The sequence below is a fragment of the Lasioglossum baleicum genome, chromosome 13, assembly GCF_051020765.1.
Source record: "Lasioglossum baleicum chromosome 13, iyLasBale1, whole genome shotgun sequence".
Taxonomy (NCBI): Eukaryota; Metazoa; Arthropoda; class Insecta; order Hymenoptera; family Halictidae; genus Lasioglossum; species Lasioglossum baleicum.
The window spans coordinates 3,810,795-3,836,975 of NC_134941.1; the positions used below are offsets into that span (position 1 = coordinate 3,810,795).

General features: G+C 36.6%; 2 protein-coding genes and 1 long non-coding RNA gene across 3 annotated transcripts in view; 1 reads left to right on the forward strand and 2 right to left on the reverse strand.

The window, feature by feature from the left end:
- The window catches only part of Myo10a (unconventional myosin 10A), a 120,519-nt gene extending 104,596 nt beyond the window's left edge, over positions 1-15,923 (reverse strand). The window contains exons 1-2 of the mRNA XM_076437202.1: positions 15,783-15,923; positions 3,632-3,733 (exon numbers count right to left, since the gene is read on the reverse strand). Of these exons, the coding sequence (XP_076293317.1) occupies positions 3,632-3,652 (21 nt within the window). The 5' untranslated portion in view covers positions 3,653-3,733; positions 15,783-15,923. The remainder of the gene's footprint in view (positions 1-3,631; positions 3,734-15,782) is intronic.
- On the forward strand, positions 1,882-23,056 carry LOC143215254 (uncharacterized). The gene is made up of 3 exons (XR_013010337.1): positions 1,882-4,584; positions 10,855-17,196; positions 22,673-23,056. It is a non-coding gene; the product is annotated as an uncharacterized LOC143215254 (long non-coding RNA).
- Positions 18,657-21,273, reverse strand: LOC143214804 (KIF-binding protein). Its single transcript, XM_076436209.1, has one exon. It carries the CDS (start codon positions 21,080-21,082, stop codon positions 19,256-19,258), a length of 1,827 nt encoding a protein of 608 aa, XP_076292324.1. The 5' UTR covers positions 21,083-21,273; the 3' UTR covers positions 18,657-19,255.
- Positions 23,057-26,181: the final 3,125 nt, after the last annotated feature.

Genomic DNA, 26,181 nt, shown 5'->3' on the forward strand with positions numbered 1-26,181 from the left:
GCTATAAAATTGCATGCCAACGTTGAAGAATTTTTTCAGTTGTTATCTTGAAAGACAAACAAGTTGATTAACTTAGTCCAATCACAGTAAATAATGATTTAATTTGTACTATAATTTCTTAAAGAAATATGCTCATCTAAAAATTTTCTCTCAAGATGTTAAATTATTTTCCGCTATAAAATTGGATTCCAACTTTGAAGAATTTCTGCGGCTGTTATCTTGAAAGACAAACACGTCCGATTAACTTTACGATTCTTGTCCATCTGTACAATCACGAACGCAGATCATAGCTAAAATCAATGTACGTATTCCCCGGAACGAAGAAAAATATCACAAACGTAGTCTTTAATACTATTGGGTTGTGTAATAAATTCCCGCGTTTTTTGTATTTTATTTTTTTCCCGCAATTTTGTGTTTTGTTAGGTAATATTGTATATGCATAACCAAGTCGTTTTCTTGCTCTACAAACCTATCTGCTTCAATTTTTCGAATTAATAATTAATTTGAATCAATTTTCAGGCTTTTTTCAATGGAAATTCCAGGAGGCAGAAAAATTCGTTTTTGACATCTGCTCGACATCTCATTCAAGTTGTGTAGCACCCAAGCTTCAAGATTTCGAGTAAAGCCCATGGAGTGAAGATGGTTAGCGATGGTCTATCACTTACCATCGCTAATACAAAAAACGCGGGAATTTATTACAAAACCCAATACTACGATGAAAAATCTATTTTTTAAAAATTTAATTGAATCAATGCCAAAACGCATTAAAGTAGTTACACATGCTCGTTGAAATGTAAGTAAATATTAGACAACTAATATGAATTTGAATTGATTGATTGAATTGATTGAATTGATTGATTACAAAATGTCGGATACATTTTTCCAAACAACATTTTATTCGCTTACTATTTCTTAATAATAGATAATACAACAATGCTCTAATTATTTTGTACTTATTATGTTACCATAAGATGATTATTTCTATTAAATTATGCATAAAGAATTTGTTACTTATGCTGCATATCTGAAAAAAAGGTATTGAACAATGCGCGGTCGTTACAATAAATTACTATTATTACAAAAGTGTAGCGATACGAAAACAACGCGCGGATTGCATAAAGAGGTTTGACGTTCCATCAGATTCCGGGAGCACGAGCGATGCCTTCGTTTTTACGCAATAGTTTTCATGGATTTTCTGGCGATCGCCGGGTCAACGAAGCGAGCAGCGAAAATATAATAGCAAGCGCGGCGTGTTCGCAAGCGTAGACGGCGAGAGCACAGTGCGATTAGGTCGCCGCTGCGCCGGACGAAACGGCGCGAAGCGCAGAGGCATTCGAAAGTGGCTGGGTTCGTACGATATATACGACAACGCAATTGCGTGTGCACAGATCATTGACTCCGACCACGCAACAATCCCCGGGTACGATCCTGACCACGTAAACATTGTGCAACGAAACGCAATGACCCGTGAGTACTCGATTGTTCAACAATTAAAATTGCTTTTTCGCGGAGAAGCTGTCGACACGACGCGTCTCGACGCGCTGCGCGTCGCCTAACTCAGGACACTACCTACGCAGGCCATTGAATTCGCGACGACCGATTTCCTGGGTGTATTCGCACGTTTCGCAATTGCTGGAGGTTATCCGCGTACTCTACTTCTCGGAGAGATAATCTATACAGTGGGTGTACAAAGTATTCGTACACTTTTTAAAAACTAATAACCTTTTTATAATTGTACCAAACGACCTGATTTTTTATAATCAATTAGAAGTCTTTTTTGCATAGAAATTTTTGCTAGAATAGCAAAAAGAATAGTTACATAGAATTTTTGCTAGAAATTTTTTTTGCATATCATTTTGTAAATCAATGCTTCTAATTGATTATAAAAAAGCAGGTCGTTTGGTACAATTATAAAAAAGTTATTCCATTTTAAAGGGTGTACGAATACTTCTTACACCCACTGTATATCCTTGAATCGAGTCGCTTTTATAAATCACCTCGCGCCACGACAGAATGAGGACTCCGCGACTATGTAGTTGGAACGCATTATTTCGAGGAACAATTAAACCGCCGAGCACAGCGAGACACACTCGTGCATACCCTATATACACATAGGTAAATCAAATTCGCGAAATAATGGTACAATAGATAAACTAATGGAAAGTAGTCTCGGCTGTTCGATACAATGGACTAGTTAGAGCGCGTTATTTGGCGCAGTAATGAATCAACGAGATGTAATGAAACACATTCGCGCGCACAATGTGTGTATATTCAAAATTAACAAAATAATGAATCGTACAGAATCAGGGTTGGAGAAAATAGATTTTTGAAATAGTAAATGGACTATAAATAATTTTATTTTGTCATGTGATACAGAATTTGGCACATCAACTTTTTTCTTAAATAGTAGTTATGTATGGAGATAACATTTGAAATATACATTATTATAGCAGCTCATAGAAATAGGTATTTCATTAAAATATAAGAAAATAACATTTCATCAAATAGTATTTGGAATGAATGATATTGCAAATAATATCTTATCCTTTCACTTCTTATCGTACCATGTACTTTTATCAATAATATAAGATTTTGTTTACAAGTGACTAAAAATAGTACCGATATCATAACCCGTTTATTTTCTGTGTTAATAGCTGGAATCAATAACATAGAGTAACTTAGATACTATAGATAGATCTATAGATACTCTTTAATGATTAGAGAATATAATCATTACATTATAGAGTAATTTATATGAGTTACTGATTCACTTTGTTTGCTTTAATAAACAGAACACACTTTTCGAACATTCTGTCTTTTAATGGATTCAGCCATTTTCGTCGTCAGTTCCTATATTTGGATTCGAGTGTAAGCAAATAGTATTTTCTCATCATTTAAACATGTAATGAAATAGTAGAATATTTTTTATATCTATATTAGTAAATTTTAAATATTGGGTTGTCATGAAAGTAATTTCGGTATTTTCAGGTGAAATAGAGTCCAATTTTTTATTCATGCAATGCATTTTAATGAATAAGATATTTTTCCTTTTATTCGATGATCTTTTGCCAAAAAGAATAAAGAATAAAATATTTTATTGATTAAAGTTCATCGCTTGAATAAAGAAATTCAATTTTATTTTACTTTATTTTATATTTGTATCTGCAAATAGTATTTACTTATACAAATATTTCAATGCTTACTATTTTACATCAAATTATTTCATGTATTCCTCAGCCCTGCACAGAACTCGTTTACCGAGTAGAATTTGGGACATTTATTCAGGAATTTTGTAGCAGTTGTAATTTTGATTGTTCGGCGAAAGTGTATCACATAAGTATTATTTACTCATCCCGTTGAGCCGCGTCGATTCAAGAGCGATTTAAATATATCCCCGATTATCATTCTTATGCAATTTAACGATAGATGTCGGCAATTCATTTCGCGGGACAGATAGAGCGGGCCGATGACGAAAGAGTTAATGATTAATTTTCTAAACGCTGGGTATTACACGGGAGAAAGTTTTGCAGCAGTGCGCTGGTATAAAGTGACATTTAAGAGTTGCTGAAAAACGTTCTCGAACGTGAAAAAGCTTTCGATGGAAAAGAGAAAAGTGGGAAAATTCACTCACCTTTTGCCACTCGGAGTACATTTTGTCGCAGTGTTAGAACCGTCGATGAGAACGAGCTACCCTCATTTTGCACAGGCGAGCCTGAATGTTTTTCTCCGCTTCCTGCAAAAAGAATTGAATCTCTTATTAATCTGAGCACGCAACTACGAAAAAATGGGCATTGATTAGTTCAAGATTTATTCGGAACTATTGAGGGCACTCAACTATTCATTTACACACATTCGATTAGAATAATGATCTGCAATTAAATAAATAATTGATACACTTATTAGAAAAGGCTATGCCATAACTTTCAACCGATCGAATCAAACTCGAGTTTAATAGACGCACGTGAGCCGTTCTTTATTGAAAATAGACAATGTTATAGTTCTTTTTTAAAATTCTAAAGTAATTACCTCTAAAATATATGTCTTGGAGTGTCTTAATTAATTAGAACCATACACCGTCAATATTGTCTAGCTATGAATAGATTTAATTAGCTTCAATAGTGTTCTGAATCTTATCTAACATCTTCCTCGACGTATCAAAGCGTTTAAATTGAACGGTCCGTAATTTCTAATTTGAGGATGCTGTGTTCGAAGTTAATTGCTTGCGAAACATAGTCTTCCAACTGTGCAGGAAATAAACGTACATATGTTAATTGTTGGTGTTTCTATGTTCGAGGAATTCAAGCATCGAGAAAAGAGAATATCGGCACAGGTGTGTCACGTCTCTAAACATCTCGGCGACTTCAAAAATCCGCATTCCAGATACTTGTATTCGTTTCAAGGCCGGCTAGCCTTGACCAGAACGGATCACGTCGATCCTTTTCGACGGCGGACACATTGGCCACCTGCGAAATTCAGGTTTTTCTACGAAGATTTACGTTTGAACTTTCCTCCTGGAAGTGTTCCATCGTGGGTAACGTCGATGCCGGAAGCCGAATGATAATCAAACGGTGCACGTTACTTCCGGTAAGCGAATTAGTCTTTCCGATCACGAGGCTTGCGAAGATCGTGATCGTCGACTCGTTCTTCATGACTGAATTCGCGCATCTTCTACGGTCATCGAGATAATTATTAGAACCATATCAATTGTATTGCGAGAATAGCAGAGAGCGATCAAATTATTATAAACCCTTCGATACTTCCCAGTAAGCAAACATGCTCGACTTTGAATGGTAGGCTGTGCCAGCAGAACAACATAAATACTTCTGCGTCCGAATAAGCATTGCTTTATGCTGGCACGGTGTGCCGGCACAAGCTGAGGGCAGAATGAAGGCAGCTCGGTCCTTCGTTTAAGAGGGCAGCACGGTCGCACTAATGTGGCGGACGTCGGATAATATCCCTTGTGCAGTTAACCAAAATGTATAGATTATTTAAAACCTTCCTATATTTAGCATGTTTGCACAAATTCTCATTATAGGACTATAAATTAATATATTAGCGAGTAAAGAATGGATATTCAGAGAAATTTTGTAATATATTTTAGAGGAACGTTAAAAAATTGTTGAAAGATGTACAGTAAATGCGTACGTAGGTACCCGGTTGACTACACAAGGGATATACATGATCGACATCCGCCATATTAGTGCAACTGTGCTGCCCTTTTAAACGAAGTACCGAGCTGCCTTCATTCTGCTCTCAGCTTGTGCTGGCAGAGTGTGCTGTCCAAAATCGAGCAGATTCCGAGCGTCCTCAGCTTCGAGCGCGTTCTGACAGCTTAATGCTCGCCATCTGCTGGCATAGTACGATTGCAGGCTGTGCTCGATGTCTGCTCGAGGCAGGCCTGGCTGACTGAGTTATTTGATAGTATCTTTTTTAATACAGAACATATTATTATGTTTTCAATAGCATGTACGATTTGTTATTCGGCTTGAAAAAGCAACAAGTGGACGTAAAATTTGTTGTCAAATTGCAAAGATCTGCCACAGATATATTCGTATGGCGAATCGAGGTAACTTCGTCTTGTCTCGAAAAGTGAAATCAGAACTCAACGGGCGGCACTTTTGAGTAAAAGTAAAGTAAACTTTTGGGGAAAAACAATCTCAATAATAGTAAATTAGAAATATTAGCAACCGTCATGTTTTAAACTCCTAATATTTAGAACTCGTAATTTTGTCCTGTAAATCTAGTGTTAACGAAAATATTTTACCAAAACTCCTCACGAACTCATAATTTCTCGAATATCCTAATAGTTTTTTACGTAGGCGTGTTTAAAAAAACAAAGGTTTCTATTTTGAAAAATAATGCAACTGGTAAATGCACATGCATCATTGCACTTATGTAAAAAAATATGATCGCGAATATGTAGTCCACTTTCAATCATCCACTTTTTTTTCTAATTCCAACCAAAAAAAGGTACGGCTTGTTACAGTTGCGCGAATCACCCAGTACAGTGCTATTTTTCACAATTAATATACGCCCAAATAATTGGTTTAACAATTACGTCCTCTATCTTGGTTGAATATTTTCTTCGAGGGTTACTGCAAATCTGTGTTCGCTGGAAGAGTTATTGATACCGATCGCACGGCGTGGCATGTCGGAAACACAGGAAATGTCGCAAAGCGTTCGGTTATTTCGCGCGGGCAAAAACGATGCCCGCCTCGGAAAATTGAGGTATCGTCGTTGCATTCGCATGATTCACGGGCCCGCATTGGAAAACGGAGCCACATGCAGGAGGACAGGAAAAAAAAACAAGTGGAAAATGGTTCGCGGTTTTCTCGACGGGTTTGGAAAGCGATCGGCTATTGAAATCGACTGGTTCACGTTCCTGGGATACCGGAACTGTCGCAAGAAGCGATCCCTGGGTACGAAGGATGAAGGAACGACGACCGTTTCTCTCTCTCAGCGAGGCCGATCGCGAACAATCTGCCAACGTTTCAGACGCTCGTTATTGCCGGAGAGAAAGTGGGAGAAATGTTTAACCCGTGATGCGTAAAACTTTTATTCGCCGCCAGAATATTCTAGAATTCGAGCTCTCTGGAGATTCTACACTCTCAGTTAAAAAGATAGCACGATGACAGTCAGGGATAATGTACTATTGTTTGTTTGTAATAAATAGACGGCGGATTTTAGGCATTTATAACAAAATAGAGTAGGTGTACTTTAAAACCGTAAAAACATTAAAAGAATTTAATAATGTAGGTTTTGCAATTCAAATTCACCCTTTTGCAAATCAAATTCAACCTTTTGCAGATCAATTTCACTCATTAAGAATATTTAAAATTAATTAATTGTTTATATTTAGATTAAATTATATATTTATTTACACACACGTGAACGGTGTCATTACTGCGAGGGAAACGTAAGACTCAGTACTCTTTAATAAATACATATGTACATTCATTTTTAAAATTTATTAATCACACAGAAAATGGCTACAATGAATAAACTTATCTACACACAGTTTTCATACTCAATTCATACTCATATTCAAGTTAATGAATTGGTATAATTACTTGAAATAAGTATTTAATATACATCATTGCAATAAATAAAATCTTGAATTTCTTAACAATTAATTTATATTTGATTCAATTTTTCTACAAAAACTTATTTAAAAATACTTTTAATTGTAAAAGGTTTCTGTAAAAGGTAAGAGGTAAAATTGACTTGCAAAAGGGTGAAATTTATTTGCAAAAGATTCAGTCTTTCCTGATTTTTCCAATAAATAATGTTGCACATGGATCGTCTTATTGAATTATTTAACTTTGAAGCGTATTGGGATGCTATAGAGACTTCAGATATCGAAGGTTTTGTGCAAAATTTAGTTTTAAATATCGTGTATAATGATTTCTAAAAATTTACTTTTATATTCACAATATGTATACGAAAATAAAAATCATCAACACACGCATCTGCTGTTTCTTAAACTGGGAGTGTAGATTTGATTATTTGTTGGCGATGGACGAACTGCGGATTCTATTAATAAAATTGAACGTGATTTTGATTTTATTTAGAACATGATAGCACACTTACCAGAGCGAACTTATTTTTATTTGATTCTGATTTATTTCATTAATTTTATAAAAAAAAATTTATTTTTCCAAAGAAATCACCAGTACGATTTCGTAGGACAAACTGCGCACAAAAACCGTTATGGAACAAATCGTAAAACAAGAGGACAAAACGCAAGTATTAGTGCAACTCGTACTTACTTCCGCCATCTTTTAAAGACAAACTTTGAAAGATCGTTTGAAATTCCAACCGTGCGATTGCAAAGGAAATGATTTGTTGCAACCAAGGTAGAGACAATATTTCAAACGAAATGGCTCCCAATAAATGGTTATAAAAAGAGTCTGAAGGGGTTCGCTTGATATTCGCGGTACTATAAATCTCGGGCATTTATTGCCAAATCAGCGGGCCCGAAGTCTCGGCTAACGAATTGTCATAAACATCTCAATGTCACGATATAAAGGCAGCGCGATTACAGGATACACCGTGTAACGATCTCCTCGCGGCACGGCTCGCAGTCAATGGGACGCGTTTAGGGATAAGGAGTCGCGAAATGACAGGGGAACAATCGATATAGCTTAGAAAGGCCAAATTGCCGTGGCTATTGTTCCCGTGGTCTCTTGTCGTTGTCTCGTTTCAGTTACGCCTCTTCTATTCCGGCACGAGAAACACACGATCGGCATGTCAGTGTGCGCGCGTATCGAGCGCAGCCGACCTACCGAGGGTGACTAACCAAATTAGCATAAAATTGCGAAATACATTCCACGGTGAGCACCGCAGAAGGACGCCAGGAGGTACTTTTACTCGAGGATCTGTCCGCGTGATCGATCCTCGCGACCGTGCGTATACCTCGGTCCTCGATCCGGCTGCTAGATGCTGCGTGAATCACCGTCGATCACGGTATTCGTCTGTTTCTCGCGCTTGAAAGAGAACGGCCACGACCACGCGTCGTTTCCACTGACAGATTATGATGTACAGCTTGAGTTAGGTTTGAGTTATATTCTAACCTTTAACAGGGTATGCCCGTATCGTCGAGGTCAAAACTCAATTCTTTTTACCGTATTTTCCAAGAGGTTACATACCTTCGAACGCACAGTGGGGTGTTTGACCCGAACAGTCGGAAAAAAGTCAATCTCAAAATTTTTGGTAAGTCGTACAATTTTTGCTGCTCGACGTAGCTAAAGGTCTGAAGAATAAAGCTTCAGCACATATTATTTTTTTATTTCTACACTTCGGTATTTAAACATTTTTTCTACATTGAAGTACTCTAGTTCACATCGAAACTCAAGAGATTTTATAGGATGAAACAGTGTTCATTCATTAGCGATTTTCAAGTGTCTTACGGAAATTGTGCAAATTCTTACATTGCTCAAGTTTTTCAAGCAGGTATACAGAGTACTTTCGCCAAGATTTCATTTCATTATCATCGAAATTAGTATAGTTACATCTTTATGCAAAATAAATACTTTATGCCTGTATTGCAACAAACTAAAGTGAGGTAGAAATTTATTTTCTTCGTTAATACGTTTAATAGGTGGAAAATAATATAACAGTATTTCTAAATTCTTTTAATGTCTTCACTGTTTTAAATTACACCTCATTTTTGTCATACATGTATAAAATCCTCGGTCTAGTTATTAATATTTGAACATAATCAATAATTCTGTAAGTATTTTTACGATTATAAAACTTCATCGACTATTTTGTTATACTATTGAGTAATATCCGGTGCTCTACGTATACTCTATCTGATATCGTTACATTCGATGAAGGTTTGTGATCATAGCACAAAAGGAATTTTAGTCGATGAAATACTTGTTATTCTATGACTTTTTTCTTTTTACACTACAATTAATGTTATTGGCGCTCTGGTTCGATCAGTTGGAAAAATATAAGCAAGTTTGCAAAATATTACATGAAATTTTTTCTTTTTGTTTATAACAGTTATGGTCCCTGGAAATAAGCATCAACAGTTGCAACGTGTATTTCCTGATAAAAATTAATAGTAAGGATTTAAAAATTTCTTAAAATATATATCTACTTATTAAATGTACACAGTCAGTCACAAAAATTCTGGACCAACTGTATTATTTGAAGCCATTACTAATAAGTAGATTTTATGTATTTAAATGATCAAAATAGGTAGTTGCAATTTTAAACGGTGGAAACATTACAAGATTCGAAGAGTGGCAACACATTACTTATGTCCTGCTGACAGTATTAAAAGAAAAAAATGTTTATTTGGTTGCAGTACCTTGTAATTGACGAAGAAAATTTTTATTTTGCATAAAGATCCGCAGTCTACCAATAAGCTTCTGCAGTGCTTGCAATTAAATACAATCTTGCAGTTACATACGATCTCCGAGCATTTAAAAATAAATCGACAGAAGGAAAATACTTTTCCGAAGTTGGCGACGTGGTAGTAATAGAATCGGGAAAGGGTCTTTAAAACGAACGGTAGACGCGTCCTAGAAAATTATACGAAATTACAGCGACAAATCGTCGTTGCTGGTTCGACACGGTGAAATAAGTTTTCAGGGCAGCGAATAAATTGCCTTCCATTTCGTTGAAATGGATAATTTGCCCCCTGTCAAATCGTTCACGGAGACAAATTGTGCGTCGCAAAACTTGAAGATCGGGGAATAAAAGGAATAGGGAAAAATGTTCCGCTGCTGGAAACATTGTTCCGCAGCGGCCGTCCGCCATTCCTCGTGTCGTGAGATGCGTTTCCCTGCACCTTTGTTGAAATTCTTTCCCGGTAAATCTGCATAGTCCCGATGACACGCAGTTCCTTTTGCGGGGCTATGATTTAGATACTTTCTCTAACGAGCACGATAAATATTGCCCGTTGTTGTCGGGAACGGAAGTTGGAACAAATTAAATCCGCGGGAACAAAGGAATATCGCACGACAAAAAATTCATATTCGACGAAATCTGTAGAGCTCTCGGTGAAATATACATTTCTTCGCGACGATCTAACGACACAGATACATAAATTAGTTGCGCGTTAATGAAAGATATATATTTCAGTTTAATCAAATGGTAATATATAATATTAGTTCAGGATTTATTTTTTAGCATAGAATAATCCTCCTTTTTGTTGTACCACCAGTTTCAGCGATCAGTCTGTATGATTAATTTTATTTCAATGAAATTGATTTGAACCTATACATTCTAATAGTAAAGGAAGTTCTAGCAAATGTATTGAAGGAGAAGACATAACCTCTAATGAACAGAAGGTTAATGTAACATCAGACATCACAGATAATCGGCGAGAATTTTTTTCAGATACACGCAACCCAGCCGAATCTAACATCAAAAAGAATCGAGATTTCGTCGAGCAAGTATCGAGGTCAAACAGAGAAAGCAGCAGCTTGGCTACAGTGATACAAGGATCTTATGTAATTCATAATCGCCATCTTTTATTTTTCGATACAAAAGATACGCGAGAAATTAATTATCTTCGTATGCGCCGTTGGAACCATCGAGCATGTATATCGCAAGTAAGTTCTTTTTAACAACTAAGAACAACGTTGAAAACAGTCGCCGATTGTGTTCCCACGAGCGAATTTCTGGAGATTTCAATGCCTCTCTTGTTTGGTCGCGGTATAAAAAGATGCTGATCACTGAGAACTCAACTTACATAATTTTTATTAATAGTTATGTAATAATTCTGTATAAGTGGGGCAATATCTAAACAATATTTTTAGTTTAGTTATACCACAAAAAATAACTAAATTATTTTCATTACTTTAATTTGATTTTCAGACCTTAAAATTGAAGGAAATAAAATTTCCTAAAATGTATTAAGAATTTTTATTGTGGTTCCTATTTTTTAAATAGCTATTCTGTTCAGTAAGTAAACACTTTAATACCATAATTTCACAATGTTGTTAATTGTACTGACATCATATGGTAAAAATGTTAACAAATAAGATGATTATTACATAATATAGAATTATAAAATAAAATTAATATAAAATGGGGACCAATATTGGAAACTTATAATTAATGTGTAAATTTTTGAAGTATAGCATAATTTTAATGTGAGACAAAACCATATGACAAGTAAAGATGTGTTAATTGATGAAATGAAATACATTGGAAAAACGCGACGTCAAACAATAATTAAAAAAGGAAACAGTGAACGTGATAAAATTGTTGTTTTAATTAAATTTCAATAATTGGAATGTGATTTATTGTAACGCCTCCAATCGAATCGATCAAAGTTTCAACGGTGGTAATATCGTTTCGCAAACAATTACAGGATCTTGTAAATATTTACAGTTGCCGGTAATTGGAAAGACGGTTTTATGCAGTCCGTCGAAAGTTCGATTGCATTGGTACGGAACGAGTTGAAATTCGCGATGAAAGTGCTTCCCTAAAGCCGCTTTCTTATCGGCGCATTGATTGAAAGCATCAACGGCGACACGCGCAATCGGGAAAGCAATTAACTACTGGTCATAATGAACAATAAAACCTATCGTGTCGATCGACACCGCAATAAGATCGTCGCGATACATTCTGCAAATAAGAAAAGTTCGGAAATGCTCGAATTACTAATAACTAGCCGCGACTGCACTGATTTCTCCATTTACGTAAACTATGCGATCTCTGGGGATCGGGAATATATAAATCTTGTCAACTTGCCAGGAAATTCATGTCGAACCGTAGCAGTAAACTTAATTTGCTTTTTAAGGAACTTTCGTACACGCAAAATTTTATTATTTATGTTTATATTAATTTTGTTACTTATCATTATCAATCAATAAAGGGCTCAAGATCATAATATAGTCGTTGAATTCAAAAATGCATTTTAACATTTAAAAAATCAAAATGATTTTTACTTTCTGCCGGTAAAATTTCTTTTCGAAATTTTATATACATACATATAGAAGTTTATAGATGTTTAAATACTGTTCAACTCTTTTGTTGGAAACATTTTTTCCTCAGATTATCGGAAACCCTTGAAAAATCGAGATAATGGAGTGCCTCCACCGAAAAACTGATAAAATTACTTCTGCATGTAAATTATGTTGATGTGATGTAATTTATTGTTTTAATACTGAAAGTACAGATCACGGAATATATATTTCAAGAAATTTTTAAATCCTTACTATTAATTTTCATTAGGAAACACACGCTGCGACTGTTGATACTCATTTCTACTCATTTATCGAATATAATGATACCAGAAGGAGTACATATAATATAACTCAACAGTATAAAAAAATTGTCAATGAAGTTTTTATAACCGTAAGAAAATTTACAGAACTATTGATTACGTTCAAATATTAATAAGTATACTAATTTAGATGATAACGAAATGAAATCTGTGCGAAAGTGCTCTGTATACATACTTGAAAAGTTTCTGCAGTTTAAGAATTTATACAATTTCCTTGAAACACTTGAGAATCTCTAATGAATGAACGCTGTTTCAGAGACTGTTTAAGAATGCTTACTTATAAAATCTCTACTTTCGATGAAGTAGAGTATTTCACGGGTGTACAAATAGAATAAACAGCTTTATTCTCGAGACCTTAACCCTTTGCACTCGGAGCTATTTTAACACTAAACCTACCACTGCCGGTCAAATGACCGATTTTATATTTTTCATTTCATCATTATTGAACTTATGAAGTTACATATACGAAAATTGATTCGATAAATTTTTTCATCCAAGCACATATTGTAATAAAAATTGCACGAGATCTAAGTAAATAGAGGCTTCTCATTTGTATAAGCTAAAACATTTTAATTGCTTTTAGAGTTCGGTAGGTTTAGTGTTAAATCGGAAATAAAACATATCTTTCGATCTAGAATATTTCCATTTCCAATGATTTTTTTAGTGGATACAAAATTGATATAATACCTCGTGCAATACTTAAACGTTTAATAATTGATTAGACACCAACATATCTAATAATATAAACAATATTTTAAATAATGGCACAGCGCAATTTTTAATGGCGCGTTGAAATCTAATTTTCAGACCTTAAAATTAAAGGAAATTAAAATTCCTTTTAGATAAGTTATTAATACTTAAAATTTCCAATATTTTAAATAATGGTACAGCAATTTTTAGTGGCGCCTCAGAGTCACCACTCGAGTGCTAAGGGTTAACTACGTCGGACAATAAAATTTCTACGACTCGCTTTTTGAAATCGACCTTTTTCCGACTTTTCGAGCTAAATACCCCACCGTGCGTCTTGCATGTCTCCGCTAGCAGCTGTAAAGAATTTAATCTATGGAAATGAACAGAGCGGTCCTTAGCTTTGTACGATTAGAGAGTAAATTATGATACCGTGCAGCCGATGAATCCTGAAACGTTTCTATTAAAGTGACATTAAAGTTTCTTGTGGAATCGACCAGAAACCGTTATCGGCAACTACGGACGGGATATTTTTAGAGATTATTCAAATGTCTCGGATACGTCTGGAAGATACGTATATACATATACAAATATATTTCCTCTATGTACACTCGGTTATATCGTTGCAGCCTGTAATGATTCACTAGATAGCTGGCCGCTAATAACTCGCCAACGTGTTCGATCGTTTTACGTGACATGAATGAACGTTAATAACGGGACAGCATCTTTCTCCGGCAACTGCGGGAGGTCACACGATTCACTGTCCTTGAATACTTTCGCCTAATCGGGCATCTAGATCGAACGACGTGTCCGGATCACGCTGCGAAAACGTTCAACTAAAAAACTGCCGGAGCACCCGCGATGTAATGACGAAAATTTCATAACGCGCTCTTAAATAACTTGGTGTTTCGCTTAGTAACAGTTCGGATACTTTCAAAAGCAATCTTCTACAATTTAAAACGTCGTGGAGTATAGTTGTTTAATTTTTGTGACGACTGTCAGAATTATATCTTCCATTTTCTTTTTAAATAGTAATGGTAGTCCTAGATCAAAGTAACCCTTTGCACTCCGAATGGTTGGGTTGGAACGGAAGTTTGGAGCGTTTGTAAATTAAAATTTCAAGCTAAAATTCAGATATATATTTATCGAATAACATATTTTCCATTCGGTTCTGTAACTTCTCGTCCTATTGAATAAACATATGAATAAATACCTTAATTTTATCTTCGATTCGTAATTTGAAAGCGCTGCGAACTTTTCTTTCCAACTCAATATTTATCAATTTTGTTGCCAACAACTCCCTACTATTTTAAGTCCATTGACTGCTACTTATTTTAAACAATTTCGTTTACTAATTATATTAAATATAGTTCTCACACTCTGTTGTAATTTACATTTGTGGAACTTATATTTGTTTTTACCTAAAAAATAAGCCTTCAATAAATAAAGCAAGACATTTTCTCTTCTCCGATGTCGAGTCCCACTCGACAAAGGAGTGCAAAGGGTTAAAGATCTGAGATTTGTTAAAAAAATCTCTGAAAACGTGCGATCCTCCTCGCATTATAAATAAACCTGAACGCACCGCGTTGCTATGAGTCACAATAGCCGCGTGTAAACAATGCGGCGCATCTATTCCCGGCGATTCCCATTAACGAGGAACGCTTCTTGTTCATCCGCCTCTATCGCCATTATCATCTATACGCTTCGCACACCTGAATTCCACAGAATCCTCGTATCGTTCCTAGCTTCGGGCACCTTAATTCATCAAGATTCAATCCGACCGTTCCTCCGCGACTTCTATAAGCCTTGGCTACACACCGTCCTCGCCCCGTTCGCTATCGCTTTACGACAGGGTCGGCTCATAAATAAATAATCAACCTGTCCGTGTGGCGCGTGTGCTAGATCATGAGAATTCCAGCGTCTCCGAACTGGTGTGCCTCGATCGGCAACGTGACACAAGGAGCACGAAACTTCATGTTTATGGCAGAGAAAGGATAGTGATTTGACGTGGAAAAAGAGAGAAAGAGATGAGAGGATGACGGTGGGAGGGGGCAGGGTTCGAGGAGACACGTTCGATGGCATTTCGGGTCCCGCAGCATCCAGAGGCCTCGTCTCCAATGTGATCTCCGGGTGTAGCGCCATTTTAAAATCGAGCCGCGAATAGGGTATCACCTGGAGTTCCTTGATCCTTGTTGTCAGAACGATGCGACAGGGGGACGAGCGTGTAGCACGCGGTGGGAACGAACGATGGCAACGCGAAGCACGGAAGCGCATGCCCTGACCAGGCGTTGATGTCTCCGAGCAGCAGCAACATGCTCTCACGTCAACGACAAATTCCACTTACTCTTGAAGCCTCCTGTCGCTGGTGGACTCCCTTTTTTCTAGACTCCGGGGTTCGGGCTCCGGCGAACAGAGGGACGATGTCACCCACGGGTAACTCTGCTGCCGCGGACGTGGATCACTGGTGCACGACGGTGTGCGGCAAAGGCAAACACGCAACTCTCACGGGAACCACGAGGATCCTCTCTCGGAGGAGCGGTCGCGGCGAACAAAGGAGAAGGTAAGGCGGAAAGGAGAAGTGAAACGGAGAGGAAAACGGAGCCGCCGACCGGTCGTTCGCCGTCGAGGATCTCCCGCGACAAGCAAAAATTTTGCGCGTGTGTCACGGCCGGTCACTCGGTTACACGTCGCCGGATAGCCTGGACGATCGACACTTTCCAGGACCACCACCTCTCGCGGTTTTACCTTCGCAATTTGAGCGTTCCCGGACGACCGGACACCGACTGCGTTCACAACGCGATTCCTCGGATCGTGGTATGCGGTCGCTCGACCTCGCCTAAGGAGATTTTAGTTCCCGTCGCCAACAATCGGCGCCACCGTACGCTCCTCTGTACCGTTACACGCATTACAGGTGGCTTCCCTCGTGTCCCCTCTGGTTCCCCCCGTCTTCGTCTACCTGAGGAGAAGGACCCTCCGTGACCGAGACAGAGATGAACACAGGGAGAGAAACGCGAGATAACAATTAACGAAGTTCATGTCACGAGTCCCTAAGCTTCGAATTCTGGCTGCGACCCAGCGGAGACCTTCTTCGACGAAACGTTCCAGAAACAAGCAGCCGCGACGCGCCGCTAAGCTCTTACGGTTCTTTTTGATTTATTATTGTTCCGTAGCAGTGTAGCTTCTCGAGCTACACATGTGCATTCTGCGAGATAAAACCTTCGCGAACATCTTAGAATCGATCATTTATTCTAGCGTACCTCCACGATTTTCATTCAACAGCCATTTCTGTTGATCGAGTAACGCAACGATTGGTCCCGGTGTGTCGTTATTGTAACAGTATGTTGATAGAATGTTGAATCGAGTCTAGAGATAAGATTGACGATTGTTCTAGAAAAATGTTCAGTCTCTCCAGAGGCCGAAAACATTTTTCTTTGGAGTTAAATGAAAAGCGCTACTAAAAATGAAATGCTGCTTCTTATTAGCATTACCTATTTCCCTCATTCTCGTTCTACCGAATGAGACCACGTCGGTTCGTCGATACGTGCTCCGACGAGACCTGATTCGAGCAAAAGTGAAAAGATGCCTGGTAGCTGACCACGAGGACAATATGGTTGTCGATTAGATGACCTCTTTGGGGTGTGCCCGTGTGCCCCTTGTGGACCTGCCGCTTATGTTTGGGAAACGCATAAAGAATAGTCATGCACCTGTGAGCACCTTGCAGCCTGCAGTTTCTGGTTGAGACAGCGACACCTGAGCAGGTATATTGACGTTTAAAATACTTGTTCACCCCACTCTGACAATTCCAAAGACGTCTCGTCGTCGATCGAAGCGAGATCGATCTCTCCTAATGCGATACTCAATGGTATGCAATGATCTCTGGACGTCAGTGTAGATTTTATATCCGAAAATACACTACTGTGCAAAAGAAAAGCACCCGGCCATATTTAATAGAAAAGCGTAAAGAATCAAGTAAGAACACAGTAAGTTTTGAAAAGGATTCCGCTGTTTAATTGAATAATTCTGAGAATATGTGTTAATGCGGATTATCTAACACTTTAAATGCAGTCAATCAATCATTGTACAATACAATTTTTACATGAAGATATTGTTTGTCATTATATTTTATAATTATACTGGGTGCTTCTTTCTTTTGCACAGTAGTGTATATCTAAAATTGTCTACATTTTTGTACTACTAATTTAATAATATCTATTTTGCTTAACATTTACCACAAATCAATTATAGATTAATTTTAGAAAACCACTTAATCCACCAATGTGGTAGCAATGTTTAAAAACGTGTAAAAACGATCTATTATTTTCTATATTTTGTTCTATTTTTTGTGAAACTTACGTTTCCAAGAATCTGCGTTAGTAGCTGAAAGATGTAAGAAATTTTCGATATTAATAGTAAAAAGATATAGAACGTTCTAGATTTAAGAGATTTACGTATCAGTAGTCAAAATATGAGAAAAATTTTAAGTACCGAAAAGCTTCATTGATAGTGAAACAAATGTATCGAACTTTGGATATCAAAAATTCTAGAACAACATAAGCTAGATAAGATATGAAATAGAAATATTGAAATATTATTAATTATTTGCCAACCCAATATATCCTTTGTATCTCTCATCAGCTTCTACACGCTGATTTAAAAACTTTGAAATTAAAAAAGAAAATGAAAATAATTTTTAATTCAGTAAATCTGTATTAGAATGAAATAAATTGAATCTAATAAATAAATATAATCTCTAATAATAATGAATTTAATAATAATAAGTTTAATGTAATAATAATCTAATAGCAATAAAAATATTTTGTAAAATATTTGATGAAATTGCTTTTTTTCAATAATTGTAATTGGTAGTGAATCGTGCTATATTAATAGTAAAAATAATGTATTTGTAAAATTTATAGTTTCAAATAAACATTTCTGTAAAGTTGTCAAAATTCAAAATGTGATTGGTGCTACCATCTGCCACTGACATGTGCAACCTTCTCGAATATCAGTTTCAATGTGACTGCCATACCGACTTAAAAATTAAATACCAATTATTTACATCGTCTTTTAATTAATATAGATAACATTTAAAGGCACAGCTATTTATGTGTGAAACATGATAAATAAAGAGGTGTTTATCATAAATTCATAGTAACGAGATGATCTGAAATTGTAATTTTTTCTATGTCTAAGATCAAGGTATCAAGAAAGACCACAATTTTGTACGTACATTTACATTAAAGCAGTTTTATTTCCTTCTTAAGAGTATATAATACAGTCATTAATTCAAAGGCTGAAATATAATTTATTATGTTAATAGAAAACTCTCTGTCTGTAAAATAAAGTTTGTACAACAGTTATAGAACTTCTAAAATAAAAATAAATGTACACCATTGTGCAAAAGAAAGAAGCACCCAGTATAATTATAAGATAACAAACAATATCTTTATGTAGAAATTATATTGTACACAATGATTGATTTATTGCATTTAAAGTATTAGATAATCCGCAATAACACATTCTCAGAACTATTCGAAATTTACAGCGAAAACTTAAAACGGTGGAATCCTTTTCCAAAACTTATTTGATTTTTATATCATACTTTTCTATAGAATATGGCTGGGTGCTTCTTTCTTTTGCACAACAGTGTATGTAGAAATACAAATATACATAATGCAATGGAATGGTACTATTGCCAATTACTATCATAATGTGTTCATTTGTGAAGTGCAATCATATATATTCACAAAGAATGATAGATGGAAATTAAATAAAAACATAAAAATATGTTCATGTAATAGAATGATACTTTATCAACTACTTTATCATTGCTGCTTTTAAGTTACCTAGTCTGATCGACAATAACGTCACAAATTCTTTACAAAGATATAATGCAGGTTTCATAATATCCGCTGCTTCAGGATATTTCTCGCAATAATCAACAACAAACTTCAATGCGTTTATACTATTTTCATCATTGATTAATTGGACTACTTTGTCGGTACATATTATTTTACCATACAGTCTACCAATATGAAAATAAGAAGACAACGCTGGTCGCAATACATCTTCAGAGAACTCTGGCATTTTAGGATCGGTCGGACAATGCTGTAAAGAATCTAGAAATTTCTGGAAATATTTTATAGCATTTTGAGCCAATCGATTAATCTTTGCTATTGCTTGCGGCTTTCTTTCTGTGGTTTTCAGACGCTCAAGCTTTATGTCAAGTATGTCTGAATATGCTTCTCCTAATCTAATCCAGATTTGTCTACACGCAGACTGATAAAATTGAGGATTTAATTCTTTAACAACATCTTCTAAAACATTTACCCTCCTTTTGTGCATTTTTGCTTGTTTGTCTTCATCCTCTTCGAAGAACGATAAATAATAGTATGCTTGTGCAAGATCTTGTGCGATTACTACATGATCGGATGCATGTTCGTTTAAAGTATAATAGGACTCAGCCTGCACCAACCATTTTTGAATATTTAAAAATACTGGTCTAGCATCATCGAAATCTAACAAATATTGATCGGTAACCTGGCTTGCTATCGGTTCTACTGTTTCTTCTAAATCATCGAATTTTAAGTCCTTAACAGATTCTAATTCCGATACGTCTTTACTATCCGTTTCTTGAAGCGTCTCGTTATTATCTTCATCTGTCTCGCTTTTCTGTAAAAGTCTTTGCCAGGACAGATCTAAAAGTAAGATACCGTACTTCGCCCAACACATAGCAACATCTGCGCTTCTGTGTTTAAAATTTTCCCATTCCGCAGCAATTGCTTCAGAATCTGGGTCCTCCTCGGTTTTCTTCTTCAATATATTCTCGTATGTTTGTAATATATAAGATGCGGCAGCTAAATGATGTCTTGCTTGAGTAAAGCCCTCGATTTTTAAGAAATATTGAGATAACGTCGCTGCATTTAAAGCCCAATCAACGTAATCTAGCTTTTCCGTAATTTTGTTGTGACACAACTGTCTGCTCAAAGTTCTATGACAATATAGAGCTGTTTTCGCATGATCGTCTAAAGTTCGATATACCTGAGCTAGATAATACAACGTTTCCGTATACATTTCCTCGAACGATTCCCGACACGTTTTCTGATCTTTGGTTTCAGGGCTGCGTTTACAAGAGTTAGGTCTAAGTTTATCCATGTCAGAGGGAAGCTCGTAGTCCTTATTACTCGTGTACTCAACGAAGGCTTGCTCCGATCTATGTAAAAAATGTTCAGCTTTCTCGGGCTGGTTCCATTGGGACCAAATAATACCTAATAGATTCAGAGCGTGAACCATCGGATAGATTTTTTCTTTCATCTGAATTTCTTCGTCTTCGAGTAAGTCTATACATTTCGTCAAGCTTTCTTCGCTTGCTCTCAACTCCTCCATATCAGACAATACAGTACCAAGATTTAAATTCACTGTTGCGAGCACTACAGTGACTTCCTTTTTCCTTTCCGCGTCATCTACTTCTTCCCTCATATTACTTAGCTCCTCCTCTACCATTTTCAGATACTCCACTATCTTGTCTTTGTCATTACTGTCCAGTAATTTTTGATAGGTTTCAGCTATTTCTTTGAGATTTCTATGTGTTCCAGGTATTTCTTTGAGGTTAACATGCTTACCCGTGTCTACTTCTCCTTCCATATTGTCCGTTTCGTGTTACAATGTCACAATTAGAACATTTATTTTATACTTTATAACAATTAATTGCACACGTGGCTGTACGATTGTTTATACAGTATTGTTTCTCGTACTGTCACTTTTTCGATCTCTCGAACTAAGGATTTGTTAACCTCATTATTTTACTGCGCATCCAACACAGTCATGAAATATTGTGCGCTTTCCACGTGCATGCGCGACCTAAGCCAGGAACGTATCTATTTACGTCCTGAGTAAGTTTGTTGGGAAAACAGTGGAGAACTATTATACTGGTAGGAAAAATACTGGAAGAATTCAGAAATTTATATATATAATTTAAGAAAATTTAAGGGGTGGTTCTGAACAATGAACAATTATAGTGCAGGATAAGGATTTGTGGATACGTGTTAGAACAATTTAAAAGTGAAAGGGCGTTGACCCCTTCTACTCGATAATTCCATAGGGCGGATATTAAAAATGCCCTTGTGGATTTTAACGAGTAGGTAGGTTCAATGTCGTCCAACGATTTATTAAACCTTTTCACCTCGCTGGGGCCCCAAATGAGAACCAAGATATGCATGCATTTGTCACTTGATACGTGACTGTCGCGCGCCTCTATGACGTATGCAATGTACACCTCTGTGTTGGTCGCGTTGCCGCACTTTAGGCGGATTTTTAATTGTTAATAACTAAATAACGAAGCCCGAATCGAAATTATTTTATTCTTCATTTTCGTCGAGTGCCATCCCTTAAATTTTCTCCCTCCTGTAGTCGAACTGTATATTCGAGGTATGACGTCATACCAACGTTAGATCTAGTCTAATTAGCCAAAATTTGAATGTAAGTAATGATGCAGAAATGCGAAATATCACGAGTGAAATCGAGAGAGATGGGAGTTTTTCCTATTGTATATTTATTGTTCTCTGTTTGAAAGAAAGAATATAATTATTATCATTTTTAATTATTAGTTGTCATTTACGCAATTGTACAATCATTCTTTTGTTGAGGGAAGCGCAACTGCCTCTAAATTAACATTTAATGCGTCAACGAGTCCGCCGAGCGCGACCGGCTCTGTTCCGCTACACACTTTTTCTTACACGCGTCGGCCGTCCTCTGCCGCCATGTATACGACAATTGCGCGTAAAAACGCATCCTTGGCCTACGTGACTAATTACACGTTGTAGCCAAATTCTTATGGTCCGCGCTCCGCGTATCAATACGGCGGAGGACAAAGCCTCACTCTTTCATTTCCAGTCTGGCTCTCGAATAGTACAGGTCGTATGTTCATTACCTGTATTTCCATTTCATCTATCTTCTTGATTTATTCCGCTCACCACATTTATTATACATTTATTACATTTATTACATGTATTACATTTATTACATTTTTATTTCATTATTACGGTTGCATTATGCTTATTACTTTTGTTTTCTATATTCTTTATACTACTATATTGCATTATAGTTGATTTATTTGTATTTTCTACACTGTTCATATTTCTATATTGCATTATAATTCATTTACTTGTATTTTCCATATTGTTTATATTTCTATATTGTATTATAACTCATTCATTGGCATTTTCTATCTTATAGATGACTCCCCTCATCTGGCGACACTGCAGGAAACGAGGTGGCCGGACGTTTCGGTCCTCCACCCCTCCTAGTCCTGACCTATCCCGACTCGGGTCGTAACAACTGTACGGGTCTGATGTATCTCAAGAACTGTAACAGTCACGGTGCAGTATAGCAGTGGACCGGCCATCTAATATAATTGTGTATACCTCGTCTGTGACTGCAGTCCGCAGCAGAATTTCAGTAGAAGTCTGACGGTATGCAGAGTCGACTTGAGCAAGACTAAAATTCTGGATGACCAAAAATCAAAATAGGTGTTCTTCTTATGAATGTTTAGATCATAATTTATGCACATACAAAATATGTACAAACGTTTTATGTATGGATCTACAATGAATAAATAAAGACACAATGTAATAAAAATCTGAATCTAATATTTATTGAACCCTCAATTTTTCCCGAAAATCCTGAATTTCGTGCCACCTCCTGCGACATCATGTTCTCCTAATACAAAACTCATTTTTCGAGATTTTCGAAATTTTCGACATTCCGACTTGTCGTTGACTTATACTACTGAATTTCGTGCCACCTCCTGCGACATCATGTTCTCCTAATACTTTCTCAATTTTCGAGATTTTCGAAAATTTTCGAGCGTCTGACTTGTCGTTGACTTATACTACTGAATTTCGTGCCACCTCCTGCGACATCATGTTCTCCTAATACAAAGTTCAAGTTTCGAGATTTTCGAACATTTTCACCAATTTTCGGCCGTCTGACTTGTCGTTGACTTATACTACTGAATTTCGTGCCACCTCCTTCGATATCATGTTCTCCTAATACAAAACTCATTTTTCGAGATTTTCGAAAATTTTCGCCAATTTTCGGCCGTCTGACTTGTCGTTGACTTATACTACTGAATTTCGTGCCACCTCCTGTGACATCATGTTCTCCTAATACTTTCTCAATTTTCGAGATTTTCGAAAATTTTCGGCCGTCTGACTTGTCGTTGACTTATACTACTGAATTTCGTGCCACCTCCTGCGACATCATGTTCTCCTAATACTTTCTCAATTTTCGAGATTTCCGAAATTTTCGACCGTCCGACTTGTCGTTGACTTATACTACTGAATTTCGTGCCACCTCCTTCGATATCATGTTCTCCTAATACAAAACTCATTTTTCGAGATTTTCGAAAATTTTCGCCAATTTTCGGCCGTCTGACTTGTCGTTGACTTATACTACTGAATTTCGTGCCACCTCCTGCGACATCATGTTCTCCTAATACTTTCTCAATTTTCGAGATTTTCGAAAATTTTCGGCCGTCTGACTTGTCGTTGACTTATACTACTGAATTTCGTGCCACCTCCTCCGATATCATGTTCTCCTAATACAAAGTTCAATTTTCGAGATTTTCGAAAAATTTTCGACCGTCTGGCTTGTCGTTGACTTGCACTACTGAATTTCGTGCCACCTCCTTCGATATCATGTTCTCCTAATACAACATTCAATTTTCAAGGATTTCGAAAATTTTTCGAGAAATCGGACTTTGTATTAGGAGAACATGATATCGAAGGAGATATCCGAAAATTCAGTAGTACAGCTCAACCACAAGCCAGACGCCCGAAAATTTTCGGAAATTGAACTTTGTATTAGGAGAACATGATATCGAAGGAGGTGGCACGAATTCAGTAGTATAAGTCAACGACAAGTCAGACGCTCGAAAATTTTCTAAAATTCACTAGTATAACTCACCACAAGCCAGACGGTCGAAAATTGGCGAAAATTTTCGAAAATCTCGAATATTGAGTTTTGTATTAGGAGAACATGATATCGAAGGAGGTATCCGAAAATTCAGTAGTGCAAATCAATGACAAGCCAGACGGCCGGAACTTTCGGAAAATTTTTCGAAAACCTCGAGAATCGAACTTAGTATTAGGGAAAATATGATGTCGAAGAAGGTGGCACAAAATTTAGTAGTGTAACTCAACAACAAGTCAGACCGTCGAGAATTGACGAAAATTTTCGAAAATTGAAAAAGCATTAGGAACAAATGATATCGAACGACACCTCCTTCACGAAATTCAGTAGTGCAACTCAACGACAAGTCAGACGATCGAAAATTGGCGAAAACCTCGAAAATCAAGTTTTGTATAAGGAGAATATGATATCGAAGAAGGCGGCACAAAATTCAGTAGTACGACTCAACAACAAGTAAGGCGGCCGAAAATTTTTCGAAAATTGCATCTGGTTTTGTGTATCGAAAATTTTTAAAGATGTTAATCTGATTCTATTATCCAATATATGCAGTCTAGACAACCGGCTGGCTGTCTTTAATAGCATCTCGTCGGTGGTAACTACTGAAAACTACTGAAAAACCCCGTGTTTGTATTATCGAGAGATGAGAAGGTGAATCCCGTACCCTCGCAATCCTGGAAACGAGTCGATACCGCCTTAAACGATTTGTATTATGTCATACAACTAGAGTATAATCTATCCTATGCTGAATATTAAATTAATTTATATTTTTATGCTAAGTTTTGCAGAAAACTGGGCAAAATATAAATTAAGTTGAGAGTAAAATGTGCTCTAACTCTCGGGAACTTTTTTCCAAGTTCCACATTAAATCTAGAAGTAGAGAGAGAGAGAGAGAGAGAGAGAGAGAGAGAGAGAGAGAGAGAACAGGGGAAGAGAGACATTGTTCTTAGAACTATTAATTTCTCTTTCTTAAAAATGATGTGAGATCTGATCTAGGCTAAGCATCCGCTCTACTGTGGGTGTAGGATCTGATCCAGGCTAACTAGGCAGTCTTCGAAGCTTTAAACTTTAAACCATCCATCCTACAGTCCGGACCTGGCTTCCAGTGATTTTTACCTGTTCCCGAAAATGAAAAAAGAACGCGTGGAAAAAAATTTTCCTACGATGAAGAAGTAAAGGATGCAGTTTTTGCGTTTCTTGCAGATAAAGAGAAATATGATTTTTTTCACATGCATATACAAATTATTTCGTAGGTCTGAAAAATGTATTAGAGTGAGGGTGAATATATTGAAAAAGAAAAATAGTTTTTTATTTTTATTTATTCTTTTCTCCTATTCCCCATTCCGCGAATATAAAAACGCACCCTCGTACATAATGAATGGAGGACATTAGAAAAAAGTTCTGAACGCGAAAAGAGATCGCGAGCTGTATGAAAAAGGAAGGAAAGTATTTGCAACAACAATAAGCAGAATCTATACCTAGACGAACACATTATGAAGCGGGTATTGCTGGAAGTATATATTTTTAACTGTTCGTGGGCAAGCACATATTTTGTACGTATTCTGGGCAACCTAAGTTACTTATGTTGACGAATAATTTTTTACCGTTCTAAGCTTTCAAAAATTTGAAACAGTTCTGGAATACGTATAGGTATAGGTCTGTGGCTATTAGTGAACATCAGAAACAGAGGAAAATTAATCCATCCAAATATCTTGTGTGTGTTATATAGTTTATTTTATGAAATTCAGATGTACTTTGAAGAAAAAATAGAATGA